We start from the raw sequence: 22,886 nt of genomic DNA, 5'->3' as shown, positions 1-22,886 counted from the left end.
CACGTCACACAATGCTTTCTGTTTTATTCCATTTAGCAATACTCATCCCGAAAATTTAAACAACATTGGTTAAATTGTTGGTTAAACGTCACTAAATTAATGTTCCACTCTGATGTTGATTCTTAATCCTTTTTGCACCCTGAATTAACATTAAAACTGTTTAATAAACATAGTAACATCAATAAATTCATAAAGTCATGTTGTAAAAAGCCAACTGAAACCAAAACACACTGACCCCTTTTTTCCAACCATACACACTGAATTAAACAGTAATATTGAAAAGCAGCCTTTGATAGGAATTACAGAGGAACCTGCTGCGAGGTCAAAGTTAGAACATCATCAAAAATGCACAACAGAACCAACTAATTCTAATGAATGGCCCTTGCTGGCACTGAAAACAGACAAAATCTAATAACAGCCTTTAATACACCATTCAAAGAGAATGAGATGAGACTAAAGCTGGCATCACCGATTTGGTCTTATGACTCAATTATCTTTAATTTATTAGAATACATTTTCAGAGCAGGACAAAGCTTACAGCTACAGTGTAAATATATTCATCATTCTAAAGAAAAACTAGATTCACGTTTAATCAAAAAAAAATATATATATATATCATAGTTTGTGCCAAAGAAATCTCAATACACCCAAAGTGCAGCTGTGTAATTTTCAGATATTTAGGTACAAAGTATATAAATTAAATTAATTTAAACCCTGTGTGTTTTTTTAACGTTGTACTGTGTTCTTGCAGGAGGTCTTGCATGCTCTCATAACTATATTTTTCACTTATTAGGAGTTTCTTCTGTCTAGTTTGTGTGAGTGTATGGTATATGAATCAGTACCTGCTGTCTTTTCTCGATCTCCAGTTTCATTCTGATGCCAAGACAGCGAAGCGTGTCTTGGAAAGTCTGCCTGAGTGCTTTTTCCATCTGAACCTTATGGAATGCTCCGACTGCACCTCCACATACAAAGACTACAGCATTGGACAAGAGCTGGTAAGGGAGAGAGAGAGAGAGAGAGAGAGAGAGAGAGAGAGGGGAATATAATGTAGGAGGCAGAGAAAGACTTCTCGATAGAGTAGGTGCCAGTACAAATGCATTCAAATTGCTGGTTTGACTGGCCAGATCCTCAAACAACCACTACGGCCTCCTACTCCACACCCACACTTCAAAATAAACAGTATCTTAGCAAGTAAAGCATCTTAGATGTAAAATATTCACAGAATAGTCGTTATTAGATACAATTGTTCTATAGGGTTCCCTAAGCTATTTCTATATTTATTAAGTGACATTATTGCACTGATAGAAATGTTTACTTCAGCCAATCCTTAGTTGCTTAGCTGCAGATTTTAAATTATCCCACAATACCTGTCCTAAAGCAGTTGCAAGTAAATGATAACAGCCGATTACCTGACTTACGAGGTTAGGTCTGAGATGATGCTTGTCCAAGCTGATGTGCACTGACAGGACAATAATATGAGAGAGGGAGGAGAGGATGCTGAGGACGACCGCATAGCCCATCTGGAAGGGCAGCAATGTGAACACTGTGATGATGATGAAAAGGAAGAAAGGCACCTAAATGAGAGAGACAGACAGCAGCCTGGTGAGTTTCAGTTCCAGTCAATTTAATCATAGAAAGACCCCTGTATCAAAGTAGTGTGTGCACCCAGTACTACCCAAACAAGCTAAACTGGACCTTCATTCAGCACCAAGAATGAAGATTACTGAGGGAGGAATGAGGAGATTTGTAGCTAGATTCTTGTGTAGCTAGAGTGGCACTGGCACTGAAAACAGACAAAATCTAATAACAGCCTTTAATACACCATTCAAAGAGAATGAGATGAGACTAAAGCTGGCATCACTGATTTGGTCTTATGACTCAATTATCTTTAATTTATTAGAATACATTTTCAGAGCAGGACAAAGCTTACAGCTACAGTGTAAATATATTCATCATTCTAAAGAAAAACTAGATTCACGTTTAATCAAAAAAAATATATATATATATATATCATAGTTTGTGCCAAAGAAATCTCAATACACCCAAAGTGCAGCTGTGTAATTTTCAGATATTTAGGTACAAAGTATATAAATTAAATTAATTTAAACCCTGTGTGTTTTTTTAACGTTGTACTGTGTTCTTGCAGGAGGTCTTGCATGCTCTCATAACTATATTTTTCACTTATTAGGAGTTTCTTCTGTCTAGTTTGTGTGAGTGTATGGTATATGAATCAGTACCTGCTGTCTTTTCTCGATCTCCAGTTTCATTCTGATGCCAAGACAGCGAAGCGTGTCAAAATTTTTTTTGAGGACACCCTTCTAATGAATGCATTTAGCTACTATTGCACACAGATGTGCAAACACACACACACACACACACACACACACACACACACACACACACACACACACACACACACACACTCCTAAATTCAGCCATGTCACTCCACTGCTGCGTTCTCTCTTCACTGGCTTTCTGTAGCTGCTTCCCGTACCAGATTCTAAACCTTGACGCTGGCCTACAAAGCCCAGAAAGGACCAGCACGTCTGTACTTGATGGCAATGGTCAAAAGCAGATCCGCACTTGGAGCCCTTCGAGCTTTAAATACGGCTCGGCTCGACCAGACATCCCTCAAAATTCACGGAAGACAAGCGTCCAGGCTTTTTCTGTCCTGGCAAGTGGTGGAACGAGCTTCCCCTGAGTGTCCGAACGGCCGAGTCGCTCGCTGTCTTCAAACACAGACTGAAGACCCACCTCTTCCGAGAATACTTGGACGATAATCAGAGTGGTCACCTTATTGACTTGTGTTAATAGTGTCTAACCTTAGAGGTATCTTTGAATTTTTAGTCTATTTAAACTAGCTGAGGTTTTTCCTGGGTAAATAGCAAAGCTCTTTTGTAAGTCGCTCTGGATAAGAGCGTCTGCTAAATGCTATAAATGTAAATGTAAATGTAGAGTACTGCCGATAGAAAAAGACTCTTGAGAAGATAAACATGACATTATTGGCACCATGCCTAATTCCAGGCGTGGGCTGGAGGGGGTATAAAGCCCCCCAGCAATGACCTGTGGAGGAGTGGAACTGTGTTCTCTGGAATGATGGTGGTGCTTCATCCAATACATTTTGGATGAGTTTGGGGAGTTGGGGATGAGGTGGAGTGGTGATTATCCAACATCTCACCTCACTACCGCTCCAGTCACTGAATGCAATTGAATCCTTATTGCAACGCCCCAAAATCAAGTAGAAAGCCTTTCACTGGACAGTCCAGACAGATACTCCAACAAAAGCAAGACAAACTCTCTTTTTAATACACTTGATTTTAAAAGAAACAAATCAATTAATGTCTCAATACTTTTGTCTATATAGCATATCTGTACAGATTATCTGTACGTGCAACTTAGAAGTAAAGTAATGAGGTTTGAGAGTACAATTTCCAGGAAGCCATGAGTAAAGAAAATCCCATGTATATTTTTAGATTAGTAGTGAGTAATCACTAATGAATGACATTGGGTAACTACCCAAACACCACCTACTACCAGCTGATAAACCTTTAGGTACAATTTTGATTGTACTGTACATCAACATATTTGAACAATTTCCATAAACAGATGTCTGCATGTGTCTGACATATGTGACATGCAAAATCATCTGCTTGTGGCCCAATGAGAATGCATGCTAAATTTGTTAAAAATGAGACAAGCGAGAGAGAGAGAGAGAGAGAGAGAGAGAGAGAGAGAGAGAGATTTAGCATTACCTGGTCCCAGGGCTGAATGGAATTGGTACTGTAGATAAAGGTGAAACCCATAGTGAGATGTGTGGCCCAAACTACTAGCCCCAGCAGCGTGGTCCATCTTTGAGAAAATGCCTCTACACACACCAGCACAAACACAGCCAGAAACACACACAGTGCCCCGCTCACCACTCCCACAAATGCTGCGTGTTCTTGCGCACTCTGAAAAACACAAACGCAGAAAGTCTTATTAAATATTTGTAGAATCTGTAGCATAAACTAGTCAAATAAAGACAAATGAAGATTAAAAGTACCAAGACAGTCTTTAAACAGAGAAGTTCTAAACTATGACTTTTGTCTGCGATCACATGAATCACAATAAAATGTCTTTAAAAATACAGTGATGATATTTTTACCACATTGCCCACCCCTATTGTGATCTGCTTTCCTGGCAATCTTATAAACAGTCTGCTGTAAGTTTCCTTGGTCTTCCAGACCTGAACTTGATTTCCATCAGCAATTACATTTCAAAAGGAAAATGCTACCTGAAAATGCTTTGCTATGTTCTTATAGACTTCTCCTACTTGTGAATATCAATTATTGCCTTTTTGTAATTTATTCAAGAGCTAAAATCATCATGAGATGATCTACTCACTTCAGTATTCACAGTAACAGAAACTTTGATTAGGGATGACCAAAAAGTTGTGCATGCATATGTATAAATGTATGTAACATATGCAATGTACCGTATATAAGATGCCAAAATGTAGTTAAAAAAAATAAACTTTACAGATGACCTACATTAAGATGATTAACTACATCGTATTTAACTTTGATGCTATGCAATGATTTACAATGCATTTTTCTGTATTTTGGTGCATCTGACACGGTGCAGAGTAAGAGTGAAATGATGGGTATTTGGGTGAAGCAGGGAGCATATTTTTAGGAAGATGGAGTGTCTGTGTCCTCTCTCACACTGATGTAAACACACATGAAACTGGTCCAAAATGCAACTTCTTCCAAAATTATTATATTTTGCCTATATGCTGAATTGAAGTCCAGCGATCAACAACTAAATCTTTTTATTTTACAGGAAAAAAAAGAATTGAAAGCTGTGACAGACTTGCTTGAGAAGCAATTTCAGGAAAGCCCATAGCAGAGTTGGAGCAGAGTGCATACAGAATGTTTTGAGTGGTGAGCAGAAAATAGAAAAGCTGGAGTGGTGTGGGAGCACAGTGACCAAAAAAAGGTATTGTGTGGAAGAGTGGCCATTCATTTGCTCTGGTTCAGACCATGTTAAATTAATAAATAAATAAATAAAAAGTGTGTGTGTGTGTATCTACATACATACATACATACATACTATATACATACATACATACATTATATATATATATATATATATATATATATATATATATATATATATATATATATATATATATATATATATATATATATACATACAGTCATGCCCGAAAGTATTCATACCCCTGGCAAAGTTTGACTTAAATTTACTTTTAATTAACCAGAAGTTATATTTTTGCCTTGAAACGACACAGGCATCTCCCAGGAGATAACACGATGATGTACAAGAGGCATCATTGTGGGAAAAAGTATTTCTCAGCTTTTATACACATTTGAACAAAAAGTGGCATGTCCAAAATTATTCATACCCTTTGAAAACTGTCACAGTATATGGGAAAATCCAAAGTTCTATACCATTCCAAATAGTCCAAGCTGTTTTAAAGCATCCTAATTACCCTGATTCATTGGGAACAGCTGTTTTAATCAACTCAACAGGAGAAAAACAGCAGCTCTCTGCAGTTGGTTTGTGGACAGTCATGGCTAAGACAAAGGAGCTCACTAAGGACCTGCGGCTGTGCATTGTGGCCGCTCACAAGTCAGGAAAGGGCTATAAAGCCATATCAAAATGTTTTCAAGTTCCAGTGGCTACAGTGCAAAGTATTATTAAAAAATACAAGAAGTTCCGCACTGTGGAAAATCTCAGAAGATGTGGTCGGAAGCCAAAAGTGACACCTGTGCTGGCCAGGAGAATAGTGAGAGAGGTGAAGAAAAATCCAAGGATCACCACCAAGGCCATCCTGGTGAATCTGGACTCTAGTGGCGACATCTCAAGGCAGACAGTTCAACGGACACTGCACACTGCTGGGTTCCACGGACGCAGGCCAAGGAGGACACCACTTCTCCAGAAAAGGCACACAAAAGCCCGCTTGACCTTTGCAAATGCTCATCTGGACAAAGAAGAAGACTTCTAGTGTTCTGTTTTATGGTCAGATGAAACAAAAATTGAATTGTTTGGCCACAATGATGTGTGCACCATTTGGCATAAAAAAGGAGAAGCCTTCAACCCTAAGAACACCATCCCCACTGTCAAACATGGTGGTGGGAACCTAATGTTTTGGGGGTGTTTTTCAGCCAAAGGACCAGGGAACTTGATCGCAGTAAATGGCACCATGAAAAAAGAGCAATACATCAAGATTCTCAACAACAACATCAGGCAGTCTGCAGAGAAACTTGGCCTTGGGAACCGGTGGACATTTCAGCACGACAACGACCCAAAACACACAGCCAAAGTGGTGAAGAAATGGTTAGCAGACAAAAACATTAATGTTTTGCAGTGGCCCAGCCAGAGTCCTGACTTGAATCCAATTGAGAATCTGTGGAGGGAGCTAAAGATCAGGGTGATGGCAAGGAGACCCTCGAACCTCAAAGAGTTGGAGCTCATCACTAAAGATGAATGGGCAAAAATACCAGTGGAGACATGCAAAAAGCTGGTCAGCAATTACAGGAAGCGTTTGATTGCTGTAATAGCCAATAAAGGCTTTTTTATTAATTATTGAGAAGGGTATGAATAATTTTGGACATGCCACTTTTTGTTCAAATGTGTATAAAAGCTGAGAAATATTTTTTCCCACAATGATGCCTCTTGTACATCATCGTGTTATCTCCTGGGAGATGCCTGTGTCATTTCCAGGCAAAAATATAATTTCTGGTTAAATAAAAGTAAATTTAAGTCAAACTTTGACAGGGGTATGAATACTTTCGGGCATGACTGTATATATATATATATATATATATATATATATATATATTACACACACACACATACTATTCATGGATGTATTACAAATGAACTCAATTAATTAAATAATTCAAAAGTTTACAAGCAAGATTTACAAGCAAATACAAGTGATATGGTTATATACAATGATTTATATAATGATGACTGATTGTTTCCCCCTCCTCCTCTAATTTTATTAAAAAACTCAATGGATCTCATAAATAAACTATAAATGTTACCCATAAAGACCAGACATTAACTTCTGCCCTTAAAAATGATGAATCATCCTGGCTTATTCTATAACAAAAATCATAGGCCACACAGTAGTAATAATAAAGTAATAATATTGCCATAAACTGGGTGTCATCTGCACCGTTTTAATTGCATAGAAGTGGTCCTTTTATAAAGCTACAGAAGGCTGTTCCCTAGATGTGCTCTTTTGGAACATCTCCCTATGTGGGCTCCACCATGCTATGAATCTTAATGGTGCTTTCCATTTATTTAAACAGTCCAAGCACACTCTGTATGCTCACTCCCTGAACTCCTGGATGTTTCAGGAGTGAAGTGGCCTAACTGAAGATCGGACACATGCTTTATTATATACACAGATTCCTGTCCTCCTACAAAGTGTTACTAGTGAGAAGAGCAGTTAAGGGTTTACACAGACAGCGAAATGCGCACGCACACACGCTGATGGCATGGCTCTTTTCCTCCCACGGCTGGTAAGCGTTGAGTAAGAGAGGGTTAAGAAAGTTCACACAGACGGTGTATCACTTAACTGGAGAGTGTGAGAGATGAACAAAAGCATTACACAAGCTTGAGCAGTGGAAATATGCACACAGGGCTTGTCTCCATAGCCTGCTTTGTAGCATATGTAAAATGTATGTGTGAGGATACACACTGTTTGGACAGCGAGAGTGAACTGGAAAAGAATGCACAGTTAAAATACAATAGCAGGAAAGTGGCTTTGAGAGACAATCTGATAGACATGCCAGAATCTGCCAATCATAACACTTCAAACACCATCATGTCCTGCTAAACGCTACTGCCACTTCCTTTCAGGCCCCTTCTATATACACTGGAAGGATATCTGCTTAAAAAAACAAGTAACACAACAAAAGCTTGTATCGGCAGCGAGGTATAGAGTTCCTTGTCTTAGATTTGTTGAGCTTCATGATCGTATTAGTATTATCACAACATGGGTTTCCGCGATAGACATGTCATTAAAGGCTGTGATGAGGGGAAAAATGAAATGACTTTACACATGCACACGTAAGTAATTAGATTTGTGTAAATGTGACGCATTTCTGAGGAGGCCAATTTAATGCCTACAAAGTCACTTAAAGCACACACACACAGCGCTTAAAAACATGCACCGCATAACTTATTGTTAAAATCCTTAGAAATAACATTAATGCAATTAATCTTAAACTCTTCTCAAACACTGGTGTGTTCTCCTGCAAAAGCAAATCAGGCATAACCAAAACAGAGCTGGAAAACTCAAAATTCCAAAATCCCTAGACTGTTTTGTAATAGTTTTAGCTCATTTACATCCCCACAATTAATATACACCCAGCCCACTAGTGAAAGCCCTAATCAATCAGGAGAAACACAACAGGAGAATATGGTGTGGTTGATCCTGGAGAGCAGCACATCACCACCAGACCCTGCTAGTTAAGGAAATTATGGAATAAACATTGAAGGAGCTGGATCTACATGGCTATCAAATCAGGCAGAACCAAGACAAGCTGTCAGAAAGGAGCATGTTGGTTAATGACTTGTGATGGATTTGACAAAAAGGAAGTGTCTGTCATGGTTATTGTCAAAAATCAGTCACAATCACAAATGGCCGCTCTTTTGTTAGGTTTCCAAAAGCGTGTATTTGGTAAACACGCCTCCTCATAAATCCTCCAATGGGTTTACAGTGGCATGAAAACATTTAGGTGGTATAAGTGGTTAGGTTTGATGCAAGTATAAGTTTGGGCTTTGGATTTTTCACAGTCATCATTAGGAAAGGACACTTTAAACACGGGGCCAGGTGGACTACAATAATAGGTGGTCTGTAATAGAGCTATATGGTACATGGAGCTGAGGTAATAGACAGTGAACAAAGAAACAAAAAGGTGGTGTTGTTGTCATGATCAATAGGTGCATGTATTACTGTGTGTGAGTGAGAGAGAAGCGATTTCTTACCAGTTGCAGACTAAAGAACAGCACCAGCAGGGTAGCGCAGGTGAGCACACTCAATCCAAGCAGCAGAACTAGAGGCTGATACTGGCTGTTGCAAGAGAACTTCCTGTAGAGCGCTTCCTGTTTCAACTTCTGCTCGTTCAGCAGGTACTTCCCTTTTGCCGGCATCCTGACCAATCACAGCGCAGCAATCAACCGGCACCCCCCAAAAAAAAAAAAAAAAAAAAAAAGAAAATCCAAACAAACACACACCACCTCTCCTCAGCAAGGGTGCGGATATGCAATTATCCCCATAGAAACGCCATGCATGTGTGTGTGCGAGTGCCTACGAGGTTCCAGTGCACAGCATCACCACATTCCCTCTCGGAGGCTTTCTGCATGTTACCCGCTACACTTCGTCTTTTCTGGTCTTAGTTCTTTTCTCTCCCCTTTCTTTTCTGAGCCAGTGGTCAGAGTTCTGGAGGTGGCCGTGTCTGTGGCGGGAACAGCGAGGGGATGAGGAAGGTCAGGATGGTCGTCAAGGATACCTCCAGGATTCAGAGATTCCTGAAAGAGAAAGAGAGGTAGAGAATGAATTAGTGTACTGACTGAGGCGGAGCAATGCTGTTCTTTTCTCTCTCTCTGAGCACTCTCTTTTGTCAGAAGGTCGTAAAGCTTCTCGTCTCCATCCATCCCTCTGCCACCTTTGTTTCCTCGCGCTCCTGTACACACACCCGACCGAATAAATGCACATACTGCTGAAGGAGGTTGAGAAAGATACTGGAAAAGCAGCTAAAACGGCAGATGAAAAAAAATACGCTGACAGGAACTCCAGGCAGTTTAACACTTAGGCTTGGGAAAAGGAAGCCAGCAACCTTTTATCATATGTGATGGTTCCCACGCTGACTGCTCGTGTGATTTTGGACGTAGTGAAAGTTGCTGAGATTTGGCAACAGCAGTTATGGACTACAGCCATGTACATATTCAGAGTGACTAATTAGAACAGGATCCAAACAAACGGTCAAATGGTAAACAGAGAGCGAGCGCGTGCACGAGAGAGAGAGCAAGCCTGCCCGTCCACTCTGTCCTCTTTCTTTCAGGGTCATTCTAGCAGCTCTGCAGAGTAGAACACACACGTTTTACTGTATGTAGTGAGGCCTGCCATTGATTGAATCCTAACCACAGTAACCTACAGCTTTATTTAATCCTAAACAGACTAACGTTTAACCTAATCCTAATCCCCATAACCTCAGTAACCTACACCTAAACCTAACCACACAAACCCTGGACCTAATCCTAACCCTAACCTCAGTAACCTACACCTAAACTGAACCATATGGAATTTCAATCTGATCCCGACTGTAGTTGGTTTGGGGTACTGAGATTTAACACTCGCACTCAATTCTGTAAACTACACCTAAAGCTAATCTTTACCTCAGCAACCTACACCTAAACCTACCAATCCTCACACTCAATTCTGTAAACTACACCTAAAGCTAATCTTTACCTCAGCAACCTACACCTAAACCTACCAATCCTCACACTCAATTCTGTAAACTACACCTAAAGCTAATCTTTACCTCAGCAACCTACACCTAAACCTACCAATCCTCACACTCAATTCTGTAAACTACACCTAAAGCTAATCTTTACCTCAGCAACCTACACCTAAACCTACCAATCCTCACACTCAATTCTGTAAATTACACCTAAACCTAATTTTTACCTCAGCAACCCACACCTAAACCTACCAATCCTAGCACATAACTCCATGAATTACTCCTAAACCTAATCCAAACCTTAACCTCAGGAACCTACACCTAACCCCACTAAACCATTCACTAAAATCAATCACATAATCGAATCCTTACCTCAGTAACCTACACCTAAACCTTACTTAAGTATCAGCAACCTGCACCAAAACCTACCAATCCTCACACTTAAATCTGTAAACTACACCTAAACCTACTCTTTACCTCAGCAAGCTACACCTAAACCTACCAATCCTCACACTTAAATCTGTAAACTACACCTAAACCTACTCTTTACCTCAGCAACCTACACCTAAACCTACCAATCCTCACACTCAATTCTGTAAACTACACCTAAACCTACTCTTTACCTCAGCAACCTAAACCTACCAATCCTAGCACACAACTGTAACCTACTCCTAAACCTAATCCAAACTTTAACCTCAGGAACCTACACCTAACCCCACTAGACCAATCACCAAAATCAACTACATAATCAAATCCTCAGTAGCCTGCACCTAAACCTAATCCCAAACATAACAGTTTTCCCAAAAGAAGTCACATGTGTGTGGAAAACAGCCTTTGTTTCGAAATGAGCACCGAACACTTGGTCCTCACAGCGACAGCGGCACAAGAACACACACTTTTTATGTAATGCGATTCAACTCCAACACAGACACAATCAGGCAGCAAACCGTGGAGGAAGCACACAGATATACATGGCAAACTGGATTAGAAGCGATTTTTGATATCCAATCTCTCACGATTGGAAGGGAGCGAGCGAGAGAGAGTGAGAGAGAGAGAGAGTATGAGAGAGAAAACGTAACTACAATGTAAGAGTGAACAAAAGAAACCAAATGGAGAGTACACACCCTCACACAGAACCAACAAACCATATCTAAATCTTTGAAGGAGGGCTGATGGGTTTGGCTATTAGAAACCATAATACAGGAGCTGTAAGGCATGAGCAGAACATCCCATTCTGACTGAGCCACTTCAACACACTTCTGGACACCCACTGCAGTAGCTTGTACAGTTAGAATTCAAATGGAAACACAACTGCATACTTCAACAAAGCATAGAAGAGACTAGAGAAGAGTCGGGACAGCGAATCTCAGTAAGCACAGTCCACCATGTAACTGGGTGTTGTGCTGTACGGCCTGTGAAACACTGAGAGGAAAACAACATGCAACGATCGCGGTCTTCAGTTTCAGTCTGCACGTGCACGGTCCACTGCGTGTCCAACTTATCCAACACAAAATACAGTGTACCACAGCAGTGCCACTATGTAACACACAGTACTATGTGTCTTAGTCACCCACAGTATTACTTTTTTACCAAATGGGCCTTATCCTTTAACACTAAATTTGACCTTTCTAACTCCAAAAAAAATAAAGAATCATGTGTCTTGTATCTGGATTGAATCCTGAAAAGACTTTACCCTCAAACATTTACATTTGGTAGTCAAATGTGTCTAAAATCCGATGGTCATGTGGGACAAAATATGCAAATTCGCTCTTTGTGTGGCAATTACTGGTGTTTCAGATGTACTGGGAGGGTCTTTGGTTATCGACTGAGTCTATGAGAGACAGAAATGTTTACACTACAGTAACATGTGGCTCAAATGCGTCTCAGACCACCTCCTGAAGTACAGGGTGGGCCATTTATATGGATACACCTAAATAAAATGGGAATGGTTGGTGATATTACCATCCTGTTTGTGGCACATTAGTATATGGGAGGGGGAAAACTTTTCAAGATGGGTGGTGACCATGGTGGCCATTTTGAAGTCGACCATTTTGGATCCAACTTTAGTTTTTTTCAATGGGAAGAGGCTCATGTGACATCAAACTTATTGAGAATTCCACAAGAAAAACAATGGTGTGCTTGGTTTTACAAGTTTCTGACCACTTATAAAATGTGTTCAAAGTGCTGCCCATTGTGTTGGATTGTCAATGCAACCCTCTTCTCCCACTCTTCACACACTGATAGCAACACAGCAGAAGAAATGCTAGCACAGGCTTCCAGTATCCGTAGTTTCAGGTGCTGCACATCTCGTATCTTCACAGCATAGACAATTGCCTTCAGATGACCCCAAAGATAAAAGTCTAAGGGGGTCAGATCGGGAGACCCTGGGGGCCATTCAACTGGCCCACGATGACCAATCCACTTTCCAGGAAACTGTTTATCTATATGTCTTTATAATGTGGTGGTGCACCATCTTGCTGGAAAAACTCAGGGAACGTGCCAGCTTCAGTGCATAAAGAGGGACACATCATCATGAAGCAATTTCAAATATCCAGTGGCCTTGAGGTTTCCATTGATGAAGAATGGCCACACTATCTGAAGGCAATTGTCTATGCTGTGAAGATACGAGATGTGCAGCATCTGAAACTACGGATACTGGAAGCCTGTGCTAGCATTTCTTCTGCGGTGTTGCTATCAGTGTGTGAAGAGTGGGAGAAGAGGGTTGCATTGACAATCCAACACAATGGGCAGCACTTTGAACACATTTTATAAGTGGTCAGGAACTTGTAAATAACTCATGAAAGAATAAACCATTAAAACCATTAAAACCAAGCACACAATTGTTTTTCTTGTGAAAATTGTGTCACATGAGCCTCTTCCCATTGAAAAAAACTAAAGTTGGATCCAAGATGGCCGACTTCAAAATGGCCACCATGGTCACCACCCATCTTGAAAAGTTTTCCCCCTCCCATATACTAATGTGCCACAAACAGGAAGGTAATATCACCAACCATTCCCATTTTATTTAGGTGTATCAATATAAATGGCCCACCCTGTAGTTTTGAGTGGTCAGATTTGTATCTGGGTTAAATGCTTCTTAGGTGTATTGGCCTTATGCAGATTCAACCCTAATACTAAAGACACATGTAATTGCCAATTCAGTTTAAATTTATTTATGTTTCTAAGTCACCAGGTTGTTTAATGCTTTGATTATGCTCATGGGGTTCATTTCGGGAAATGGCGGTCCAGAGAGAAATGAAATAAAGAAATTTCATTATTATAATATATTTTGGAGAATGACTTTTTATATTAGTCTCCTAAACTAATGATATTTCTGTCATTGTGAGATACAACAGATATACTGGTGGGCAGTAAGCATCTCTGAGGTAAACCGCTAACTGTGTGTGTACCAGTTTACGTGATTATTAGCTAACCGAGTCAAAAAAGCGCACAGAACCGTGCACAAATGGCTTTGTTCAGGATGACTGAGCTCTGAAACAGCAGGAAGGTGTTTGCAAAGTTGTTCATTTATGTTCGATTAAGCTTTTTGATGTTTTTTCAGTGCGTTCAGTAGTTTATTGACCAGTTTACTGACTAGCAATGCTGCACACGTTTAAAATGTATTTGAAAACAGAGTAGAGCTACAGGTATACTGGTATACCTGTACAGTTCTGGGGTGTCAAGAACAATGAGGCCATGGCTAAAGTAGGATTTGAACCGCTGGGCTAAGGAACTTTAAGTTGCAATGTATTTTAGTCAGTAGTTTGGGAAGCTCATGTATTTTTACCCTACGATAATGAAAGCACAGCCTAGAACGGCACAGCATTAATTACCCTTAATGCAAATTGGGATGTGGACAAGGGGCCGGAGAAGGTACACGAGAAACCCCACTGTGGCCAGTTTCTGCATGAGTAAGGATGCAGTTCTTGCACAGCAGCAGATGTGAGTAGCAACAATGCCCTCATTGAAAGACAGCAAAGGGAAGCCTTCCTGCAAGGAGAATAGAAATGAGGGTTTGGATTCAGTCTCTGTTCCAGCCCTCTGCTAGCATTTCACTCTGGCAGCAGGTGCAGAGTGGAATGTCTGACCAAACAGCAAGCCCATTCAAGCAACAGTCAAACAATTCAATCATTTTTCTATGTGCAGATATGAAGTTTACACCCATCCAGTGTAGACTTTAAAATGTGCAAAAAAACAGAAAACAGGCCTCCTGCTAAAGGATGTAGGTGTTCCTCCACTTTTCCCTTCAGTAAAAAGAGGAAAACTGATGACAGTGCGATTGTTGTGGTCACTGTGAATGGGCAGGGCAAGTGGCTCTATTACGCTGCAGGGGAGCACCCTGTTGTAATGGTTTGGGTCCACTCTTGTCCCCCACCTTGATGGTGGTGACCTCTTTTAGGACGACACGCCCGTCCACATGAATGATGAAAAAAAAAAAAAAAAAAAAAAAAAAAAAAAAAAAAAAATCACATGCCAGCTGCAGATCTCAACCTACTTGATCACTTATGGGAGTTTTAGGGTGTACTCACGCTATGCCCAGTTGTCTCATACCGCATAAATGTACCTCCCTCCCGACATTACTGTGTGGCTTTTTGGGTTTGAAAATAAATGTCTGTGCACACACATTTTCAGCTTTGCATTGATTTGTTCTGGAGTCGTTTTGGGCATGCTGATACACAGATTTATCAATTATGCAACACAGTGATGTTCGGCTAACCATGCTGCACGTATAAAAAATTATGGTCCAAATGAATCGTGCCCACGGTTCACTATAATGCTTAGGTATGATAGAGTAATTACACTACTCAAATGTACCACACTTTTTACTTCATATTAGGGCTGTCACAGTCAATGTGTTAACATGCTCAATTATTAACGCCACCAATGTTTAACGCTGTTAACACAATTCTAGTTTGACCCATTGAACTTTCCATAGTAAAAAGCCAAGAAGCTTGCACCAAGTGTGGTTGTAAGAATACTGGTTATAAATTGCCTTAGCACCTTCATGAGACTACACTGGAAAGTGTTCATGTGAGGCCTATAGATACGTCAACAAGCAGAAAACAGAAAACAACAAGTAAACAAAAAGCTAAAATAAGTGAATAAATCGTCAAGTCTGCACATTTTAATACACAATTACTAATTGTATAAAAAAACTGCTTAAACTTAAAATGTTTAAGGTCATTTTGGAGCATTTCTAGTGGTCCATTTATCATGATAAAATTTGACACAATGTAAAGAACTGCCTGGTACAGATGATGTTAAAAAAGCTCAATATACTATATCACCCTTACTTAGCTAGAATGCAACAAAACCACACATCTGCAGCACAAAACACATTCACACAAAGCTAAAATTACTGTCTCACATTTGTCTTCCTTTTTTCTTTTTTGCTGATCCGAAAAATGATGGTAAAACGGATTCATGGAAACCTTTTCTGCAAGACAGTTCATTAAACAATGGATTTTTGAATAATGCATCTCTGTCTTAATTGATTATTTGGCCATTTGTTTGCAATTATTTCAGAATCTGATCAATGTTGAATATCAATGTTCAATAATAATTGTGCCTCACACACATGAACGGTGTAAATTATGTACTTTATGAACTACGTAAAATGTGATTGACGTAATTATGTAAATGCCGATCTAGTTTTAGGGCTAGTTTTAGGGCGTGCTCCCACTAGACCCATTGCCTTGTACAGTGTGCATAAGCATGACAGTCAATCAATTAGATACAGTCAAAATAGTCATAAATAAACATTTGGGTTTTAGTCTGATATATGGTCAGGGACTACTGGCTCTTTTAGCGTCATTCTTCTGCGGATCAATGAGCACTGCCCCGGTGAAATAAATGAAATGAAGAAAAAAAAAAAAAAAAAAAAAGAATCTTTCAAACATGTTTTCAAGGTACATTAAAAGACCGCAAACGATGCTTGGGCCACAGAACGCGCCCTGTGTTCAGAGACAACAAAAACTGTTCGCCGTTTCAATGACCCGAATAACCAACTTCAATCACAAGACTGCATGCTTATTCGAATGGATGAGCACAGTCAACAACATGAAATGAGGGAGAGAGACAGAATGAGAATGAAGAGGAAAAGAGGACAGCAGAGGAGAGGGTTCAAAGGTCTTTGTCTCATTGCTGGATATTAATGTCTGAGAGGCAGACGCAGATTATCAGCCGAGTGTAAATAGCTGCTCATGCCAGAGAGAGGGAGAGAGAGAGCAAACATATACATCAGCTGCTCGAGATGAGACACATCAGACCTCCACCCTGAAAGATGCACAGAATCCCAGGGGTTCTCAGCAGCTCCGACCACAGATCTAAAGTGCTTCACTCTGAGGAGCCCTAGCACATCCTGTTGCAATGACGTGCGCAATCTGTGCGCAAAGTTAGGAATATGACTCAAAGCCACAAAATGTCAGGGGCAGCTGATCATGGCTGAAAGAAGCTATTTCAAGTGTCCTTTTACAGTGTGTTCTCGGAGCTTTTCAATGCGGAGCTGTCTAAAGTTTTTAACAATTACACCCACACATCACAACTGTTCTACCGTCAGAGGATAATAAAGACAACTCGGTGAAAGGCAACTGGCTAAACTGGAAAATAAACAGTAGCAAACAGAGGGACAATAATGGGTTGGGCTGGGCGACAGGTAGAAAAGAAAAGTCCTGAAGTGGTTTGAGTGATCGTGCTTGCACCTGGTTTAAATGGGTCTTGGGTGAGTTTACACCTGCATTTTTATGTGGCTTGACCTTATCAAGATATAATCCTGATTTGCAGGACGCATAAAGTGGTCAGGTGTAAACAGTGGGTCTGCCTCCTCAGGAGTGTTTGTGAATAGACTTAATGTTAGTAGGCTGTAGAGAGGTTTTCCTTCACCATGGAATGAATTCTGCAATAATCTACTGTAGTCGTCTTCTGGGCTTTCAAGGCTTATTGGTATTACAGAGCCAGGCCATTTCTTTTTTAAATTTTAAATGAAAATTCAATGAATTCAATTAAAAACTTTAAAATCAATGCCAGACCTTTTATTTCATGGCGATAAATAATGAAGGGACATGTGAAATATGTGGCCTCTTTCTTAAGTGGTCTTAAAATTGCCATCAGAAGTAAATGTCCAGTTACTTTTTAGCCTGCGAAAATAGAGACTATGCACTAATGGCTGCATTCTATTAATTATAGAGGATAATAAAGAGGCAACTGGCTAAACTGGAAAATAAACAGTAGCAAACAGAGGGACAATAATGGGTAGGGCTGGGCGACAGGTAGAAAGGAAAAAAAGGAAAAAGAAAAAGGAGGAAAAGGGAAAGAAATAGAGAGGAGGAAATTGAGGTAAAAAAAATACAGAACAGAGAAAGAAAGCAAGCGAGGGAGGGAGAGAGACAGACATGGTCATATACAGCAGTGCACTGGCATTTTGTAGCTGGCAGACATGCAGCCTTCACAGCACCGAGGCCAATGAGACGCTTTTATACTCCTATTCTAAAGTTACTATGGCAAAGGAACAAGCCAGTGGATGGGGGAGAGAGGGAGAGCGAGAGAGAGAGAGAGACACAGAGACACAGAAAAAGAGAGAGAGCGAGGGAGACGGTGTGTGAGAACTAGAGAGAGCGCGTGTGTGTGTGTGAAAGAGTGAGAGCGAGCAGGAGAGAGAATAGACTGTAGCCTCTCCATGCAGAGTTGAATAGCAGTAACTGCACGGCTTTGTCTGAATGGCCTTTCCATGTGAATGCAAAGCAATCAAGCAGCGAAAAAAGGCGGGGGGTGAGGGGGTGGGGGTGGACCTGGCCCACGTTTACTGGCTACTGCTGCCATCGATTCCTGGTATCTCTCAACACAATTCACTCAAGCTCCACTGAGCCATGAACTGTACCCAGCTATGCAGCCCAAAACACCACAGCAGACGACAAAACAACAGAAGTCCAAGATACTGAATTCTAACTAAAATGCTAACATAACGCATCAGCATTATATTCAATAAAACAGCTCCATCGAGTCAATAACCCAAACACAGCTTTTTAAAACAGCTAAACTAAACGAAACTTCAGCCACTAATGCACAACTGTAGCTTTACCCAGGTCCACTGGCAGCCATACAGTTCCTTACCATAACAGTGCCCCCACCATGTTTGACAGATGTGGTGAACCCTTGCTTTTCAAGTCATTCTTGGTTTCAACTGTCTGAACAATGTTGTTTCAGAATGTTTTCAATGTTTTCTAGCAGTCTTCTATCTTGAAGTAAATCCTGTTTTACATTCATTAGTGAGTCTTTACACCTGTTTACACCTGGTCACTTTATGTGACTAACATCTGGATAGTCTGTTGGTCAAATGTAAGTCTTCGTTAGTTAGTCAGCCTAAAATCCTCATTGCACTGCAATTATTACTGGTGTTTTCAGATGTACTGGACATTCTGAATGAATTTTGCAATAATCTACTTTAGTTGTCTTCTGGGTTTTCAAGGCTTATTGGTTGGCTTATTACAGAGCCAGTCCATTTCTTCTTTTTAAATTTCATATGAAAATTCAATGAATTCAATGAAACACTTTAAAATCAATGCCAGATCTTTTATTTCATGACGAAAAATAATGAAGGTACAGGCCATGAAATGTGTGGCCTCTTCCTTAAGTGGTCTTCAAATTGCCATCAGAAGTAACTGTCCATTTACTTTTTAGCCTGTGAAAATAGAGACTATGCACGAATGGCTGCATTCTATTAATTATACAATTTTAGGAAATTGCATAGTTTGACCAACAAACCCCCTGTATTTGCCCTCATTAGTAACAGCAACATGAATGTAGCCATAATTTTCTCGCTGCGTTTCTACTCATAACTGTGGAAATCAATGCAATCAAATGTGTGAGGCTTATGCTCTCATTCATGTCACTGTAATGTTTCATTCGTCAGTCAAAACCAAATAAATCAGTGTACAAGTTTGACGGTAGAGCCGTTTTAGCAATCCTTCATCCTGGCTGAACGAGATGACTGGTTTCCTGTGGGTCAGCTCAGCTCACCGGTAAGCAACAGAATTTATTCTTACAAAAATAAGTGCTATCTGAGAGAATAACAGCTAGTGATGCATCGGTCAACTCATTGTGCTTTATTTGCAGGCAAGTGAGCTTGAGGTAGAACTGGGTGATATAAAAAAATATTATATTCTCTTCTTCTCTCTCAAAAAAAAATTCTATACTCTTAACAAATTCTCCTGAAAAAAAAAACATGAAAAATGGAGGTGCAGTTTTTGCATGACAGTTCTCTCAATTCAATCCAGATGAATAATAATTATTCATCAACCATGTTGCTACACGTTTGTGGGGGTCATGTTCTATACATTATGTTTACTGAGAGATAAAGTGGGCTGAGTGACGGACTCCCAGCGTGTATCTGGTTGGAGTTCTGATGCTGTACTGGGCTGAGTGAAGGACTCCCAGCGTGTATCTGGTTGGAGTTCTGATTCTGTACTGGACTGAGTGATGGACTCCCAGCATGTATCTGGTTGGAGTTCTGATGCTGTACTGGGCTGAGTGAAGGACTCCCAGCGTGTATCTGGTTGGAGTTCTGATTCTGTACTGGACTGAGTGATGGACTCCCAGCATGTATCTGGTTGGAGTTCTGATTCTGTACTGGACTGAGTGATGGACTCCCAGCATGTATCTGGTTGGAGTTCTGATGCTGTACTGGGCTGAGTGATGGACTCCCAGCATGTATCTGGTTGGAGTTCTGATGCTGTACTGGGCTGAGTGATGGACTCCCAGCATGTATCTGGTTGGAGTTCTGATGCTGTACTGGGCTGAGTGATGGACTTAGTGTTTTAATGCTGAACTGTCAGATATGGTTAAAAAAAATAATAAAATGACCAACTGACCAAATATTTGAATGGCTGCAGGCCCGCTGCATACGTTCGCAGTAGCTGTTGCAGAATACTTGAATTTTAGGATATCAAATACCGGTACACGCACTTGAGACCGCTCTCGGCTTGCCGTTACCCTGATAGTGTGTTATGCTTGAACTAAACATACCAACGTAACCAAAGTATCTTGGAAGTTAAGGTTTTTGTCCTTCTCTTACAATGCTGCCATTTTAGAGATACAAGGTTTTTGCTAAGCACTGACGATATTCGTGTGATGTGAAAAAGTGTATGAGCACCTGTGTCCATGTGGCGTGGTTAATGATGCACTATTTTGCTAACAGAAATGATTCATGAAGACGTGACTCATTATGCTTACAGAACGCTTATTGTCAACATTCAAGGCTGCTCTGCACGCCCCCATTATGTTCATTATGTATCTATTGACGAATACTGCTACTCCACATACGAACACTAATATAAACAGGAATTAATATTTTAGATGAGCTCACAGAAAGCTAGCAATAATCAAGGCCTTCAGTGATCACCAAAGGCCTGGGCAGCAATACAATAACCATTCAAATACGACATACAGTCCAGCTCAACTGCATAATACAGTTCAGTAGCAAAAAAGGGTTCTACATACAATATAGTGAGTAAAGTATTGAGACACCTGCTCATTTATTGTTTCTTCTGAAATCAAGGGTATTTAACTAAAAGAAAATTACTTTTGCCGGAGTAACCGTCTACTTTCCCAAGAGGTTTCCCACCAGATCGTGGAGCACTGCTGCTGGATTTGATTGCATTCAGTGACGAGAGCATCAGTAAGGTCAGGATGTTGGATGATCACCTCACAACTTTTTCTAAAAGTATTGGATGGAGCACAATCATTCCAGAGGACACAGTTCCACTGCTCCACGGCATAATGCTGGGGGGGGGGCTATACACCCCTCCAGCCCACACCTGCCAACTGGTTCATGTCCATCTGCTCCAGGAAGTGTGATTCTATTGGTAATGCTTCTCTACAGGAACTAGACAAGCTGTGTGTGTGCATTTGCACATGCGTGTCAGCAATGGGTGCAACTTAAAGTAGCTGAAAGCATTCATTAGAAGGGGTCTTTGATAACACTACTTTTGTTCTTACTAAAGAACCTGTGAAGAACAAGAGGGTACTTTTTAATTCAGTGCAGTCGCCTATAACTGATAAAATCAAAGACGTCGCTGACCATTCCTTTTCAAGCCTGCTCAGCTGGTGTGGCCACTGGGTAAGACAAGGCAAGGGCATGTAGCATGGTTTATACCCAAAGGCAACTCGAAGTGCTCTACATAAATAAAATGGGAATGAAAAAGAAGAGACAAATGGTAATTAAGATGAAAAAAATAGCTTAACTAAAGTGATCTGCAGTGCAAGAAAGGACATGTGTGTGTATGTGCCTTGTGCCCCACATAATGCTTAATTTCCCAGTTTTTCCATGTGATGCTATGGCGTTGTTTGCAGCCAAGTGTTGACTGCCAACGTGTCAGCGGGTGCAGCAGTGCACAAAAGCTCAGTTCTCACCATAATCTGATACACAATTTAAAGATTCACGATTTACACTTGTTAACTTCTTGCTCTTTCATCTCGCTTTGCTCCGGCTAATGGACTAATTCTCCTCACATCGCAATTTCTCTCTCAGAGTCCCAAGCATGATGCCTTGTAGATTAATCCAGACTCGAGGCTCTTTGAAGTCTTTATTGGGATAATCGAATCGCAGGCCTCGGACAACGCCCGTACCGCCAACGAACAGCCGCTTAGTACTCTAGCACACCCACACTACTGTTCTCAGTTCAGGCTTATAATAGAAGGCTCTGGTATAATGGGCCAGGACCAACCTCTTTAAACTGATACCGGCACAGCAAGGCAAGAACGTCCCTCTAAAGTGCTCGGCAGCCTTGATCAAGTTCAACGTCCCCATTTTTTAAAGCATCAGTTATTACTAAATTTTGCATTAACATGGTTAATCAAGCGACGCTTCGAGTTCTGGTGCTCTACACTTCTAAAAATAAAGGTACTACAGAAGGTTCTTTAAATGATGCCATAAAAGAACTATGCCAGAGTGTGACCAATGTTTAAATTAGCGAAGAGCAGTTGCATAAAGAGAAGGTTTTTTTTTTTTTTAACCTTTAAAACAGGGATGGGCAATGGTGGCCGGAGTCCAGCACAGTTTGCCGATTTCCCAGCTCGAACAGGGGAGTTGAATAAGGTGTATTTAAGGAGGAAAAGCACAAAGCTGTGCAGGAATCAGGCGCTCCATGACCAGAATCTCATAGCCCTGCTTTAAAAGCCTCATGCTTACACATGTCTATTACAAACATGGTTCTTTTTAGAACTAAAAGTGAACACACACACACAAACACTTTCAAAGCTTCATCTGGTTCAACAGACAATGCAACTTAATCAAATATGCATATTAAATGAGTCCAGCCAGACAATACAGTTCATTAGTCTATGATTTTTTTATTTCACAGATAAAGTACTGGGTCAAGTACTGTGGCATGCAAGTTTGGGCACCCCTGG

At 40.5% G+C, this 22,886-nt stretch overlaps 1 protein-coding gene across 5 annotated transcripts in view; it reads right to left on the bottom strand.

Annotated features, from left to right (window-relative positions):
* Positions 1 to 22,886, bottom strand: part of adcy7 (adenylate cyclase 7) — a 96,426-nt gene that overhangs the window by 28,028 nt on the left and 45,512 nt on the right. For 4 of the 5 annotated variants that reach the window (XM_072671063.1, XM_072671065.1, XM_072671066.1 and 1 more), the window contains exons 2-5: positions 9,007 to 9,549; positions 3,753 to 3,950; positions 1,410 to 1,574; positions 843 to 992 (exon numbers count right to left, since the gene is read on the bottom strand). In XM_072671063.1, the coding sequence (XP_072527164.1) occupies positions 843 to 992; positions 1,410 to 1,574; positions 3,753 to 3,950; positions 9,007 to 9,171 (678 nt within the window). In that variant the 5' untranslated portion in view covers positions 9,172 to 9,549. The remainder of the gene's footprint in view (positions 1 to 842; positions 993 to 1,409; positions 1,575 to 3,752; positions 3,951 to 9,006; positions 9,550 to 22,886) is intronic. The other variant, XM_072671064.1, reaches the window with a different exon arrangement.

Source organism: Salminus brasiliensis, chromosome 25 (genome assembly GCF_030463535.1).
Source record: "Salminus brasiliensis chromosome 25, fSalBra1.hap2, whole genome shotgun sequence".
Taxonomy (NCBI): domain Eukaryota; kingdom Metazoa; phylum Chordata; class Actinopteri; order Characiformes; family Bryconidae; genus Salminus; species Salminus brasiliensis.
The sequence above is the reverse complement of the archived record's forward strand: the minus strand, read 5'-3'. Positions and strand labels throughout refer to the sequence as shown.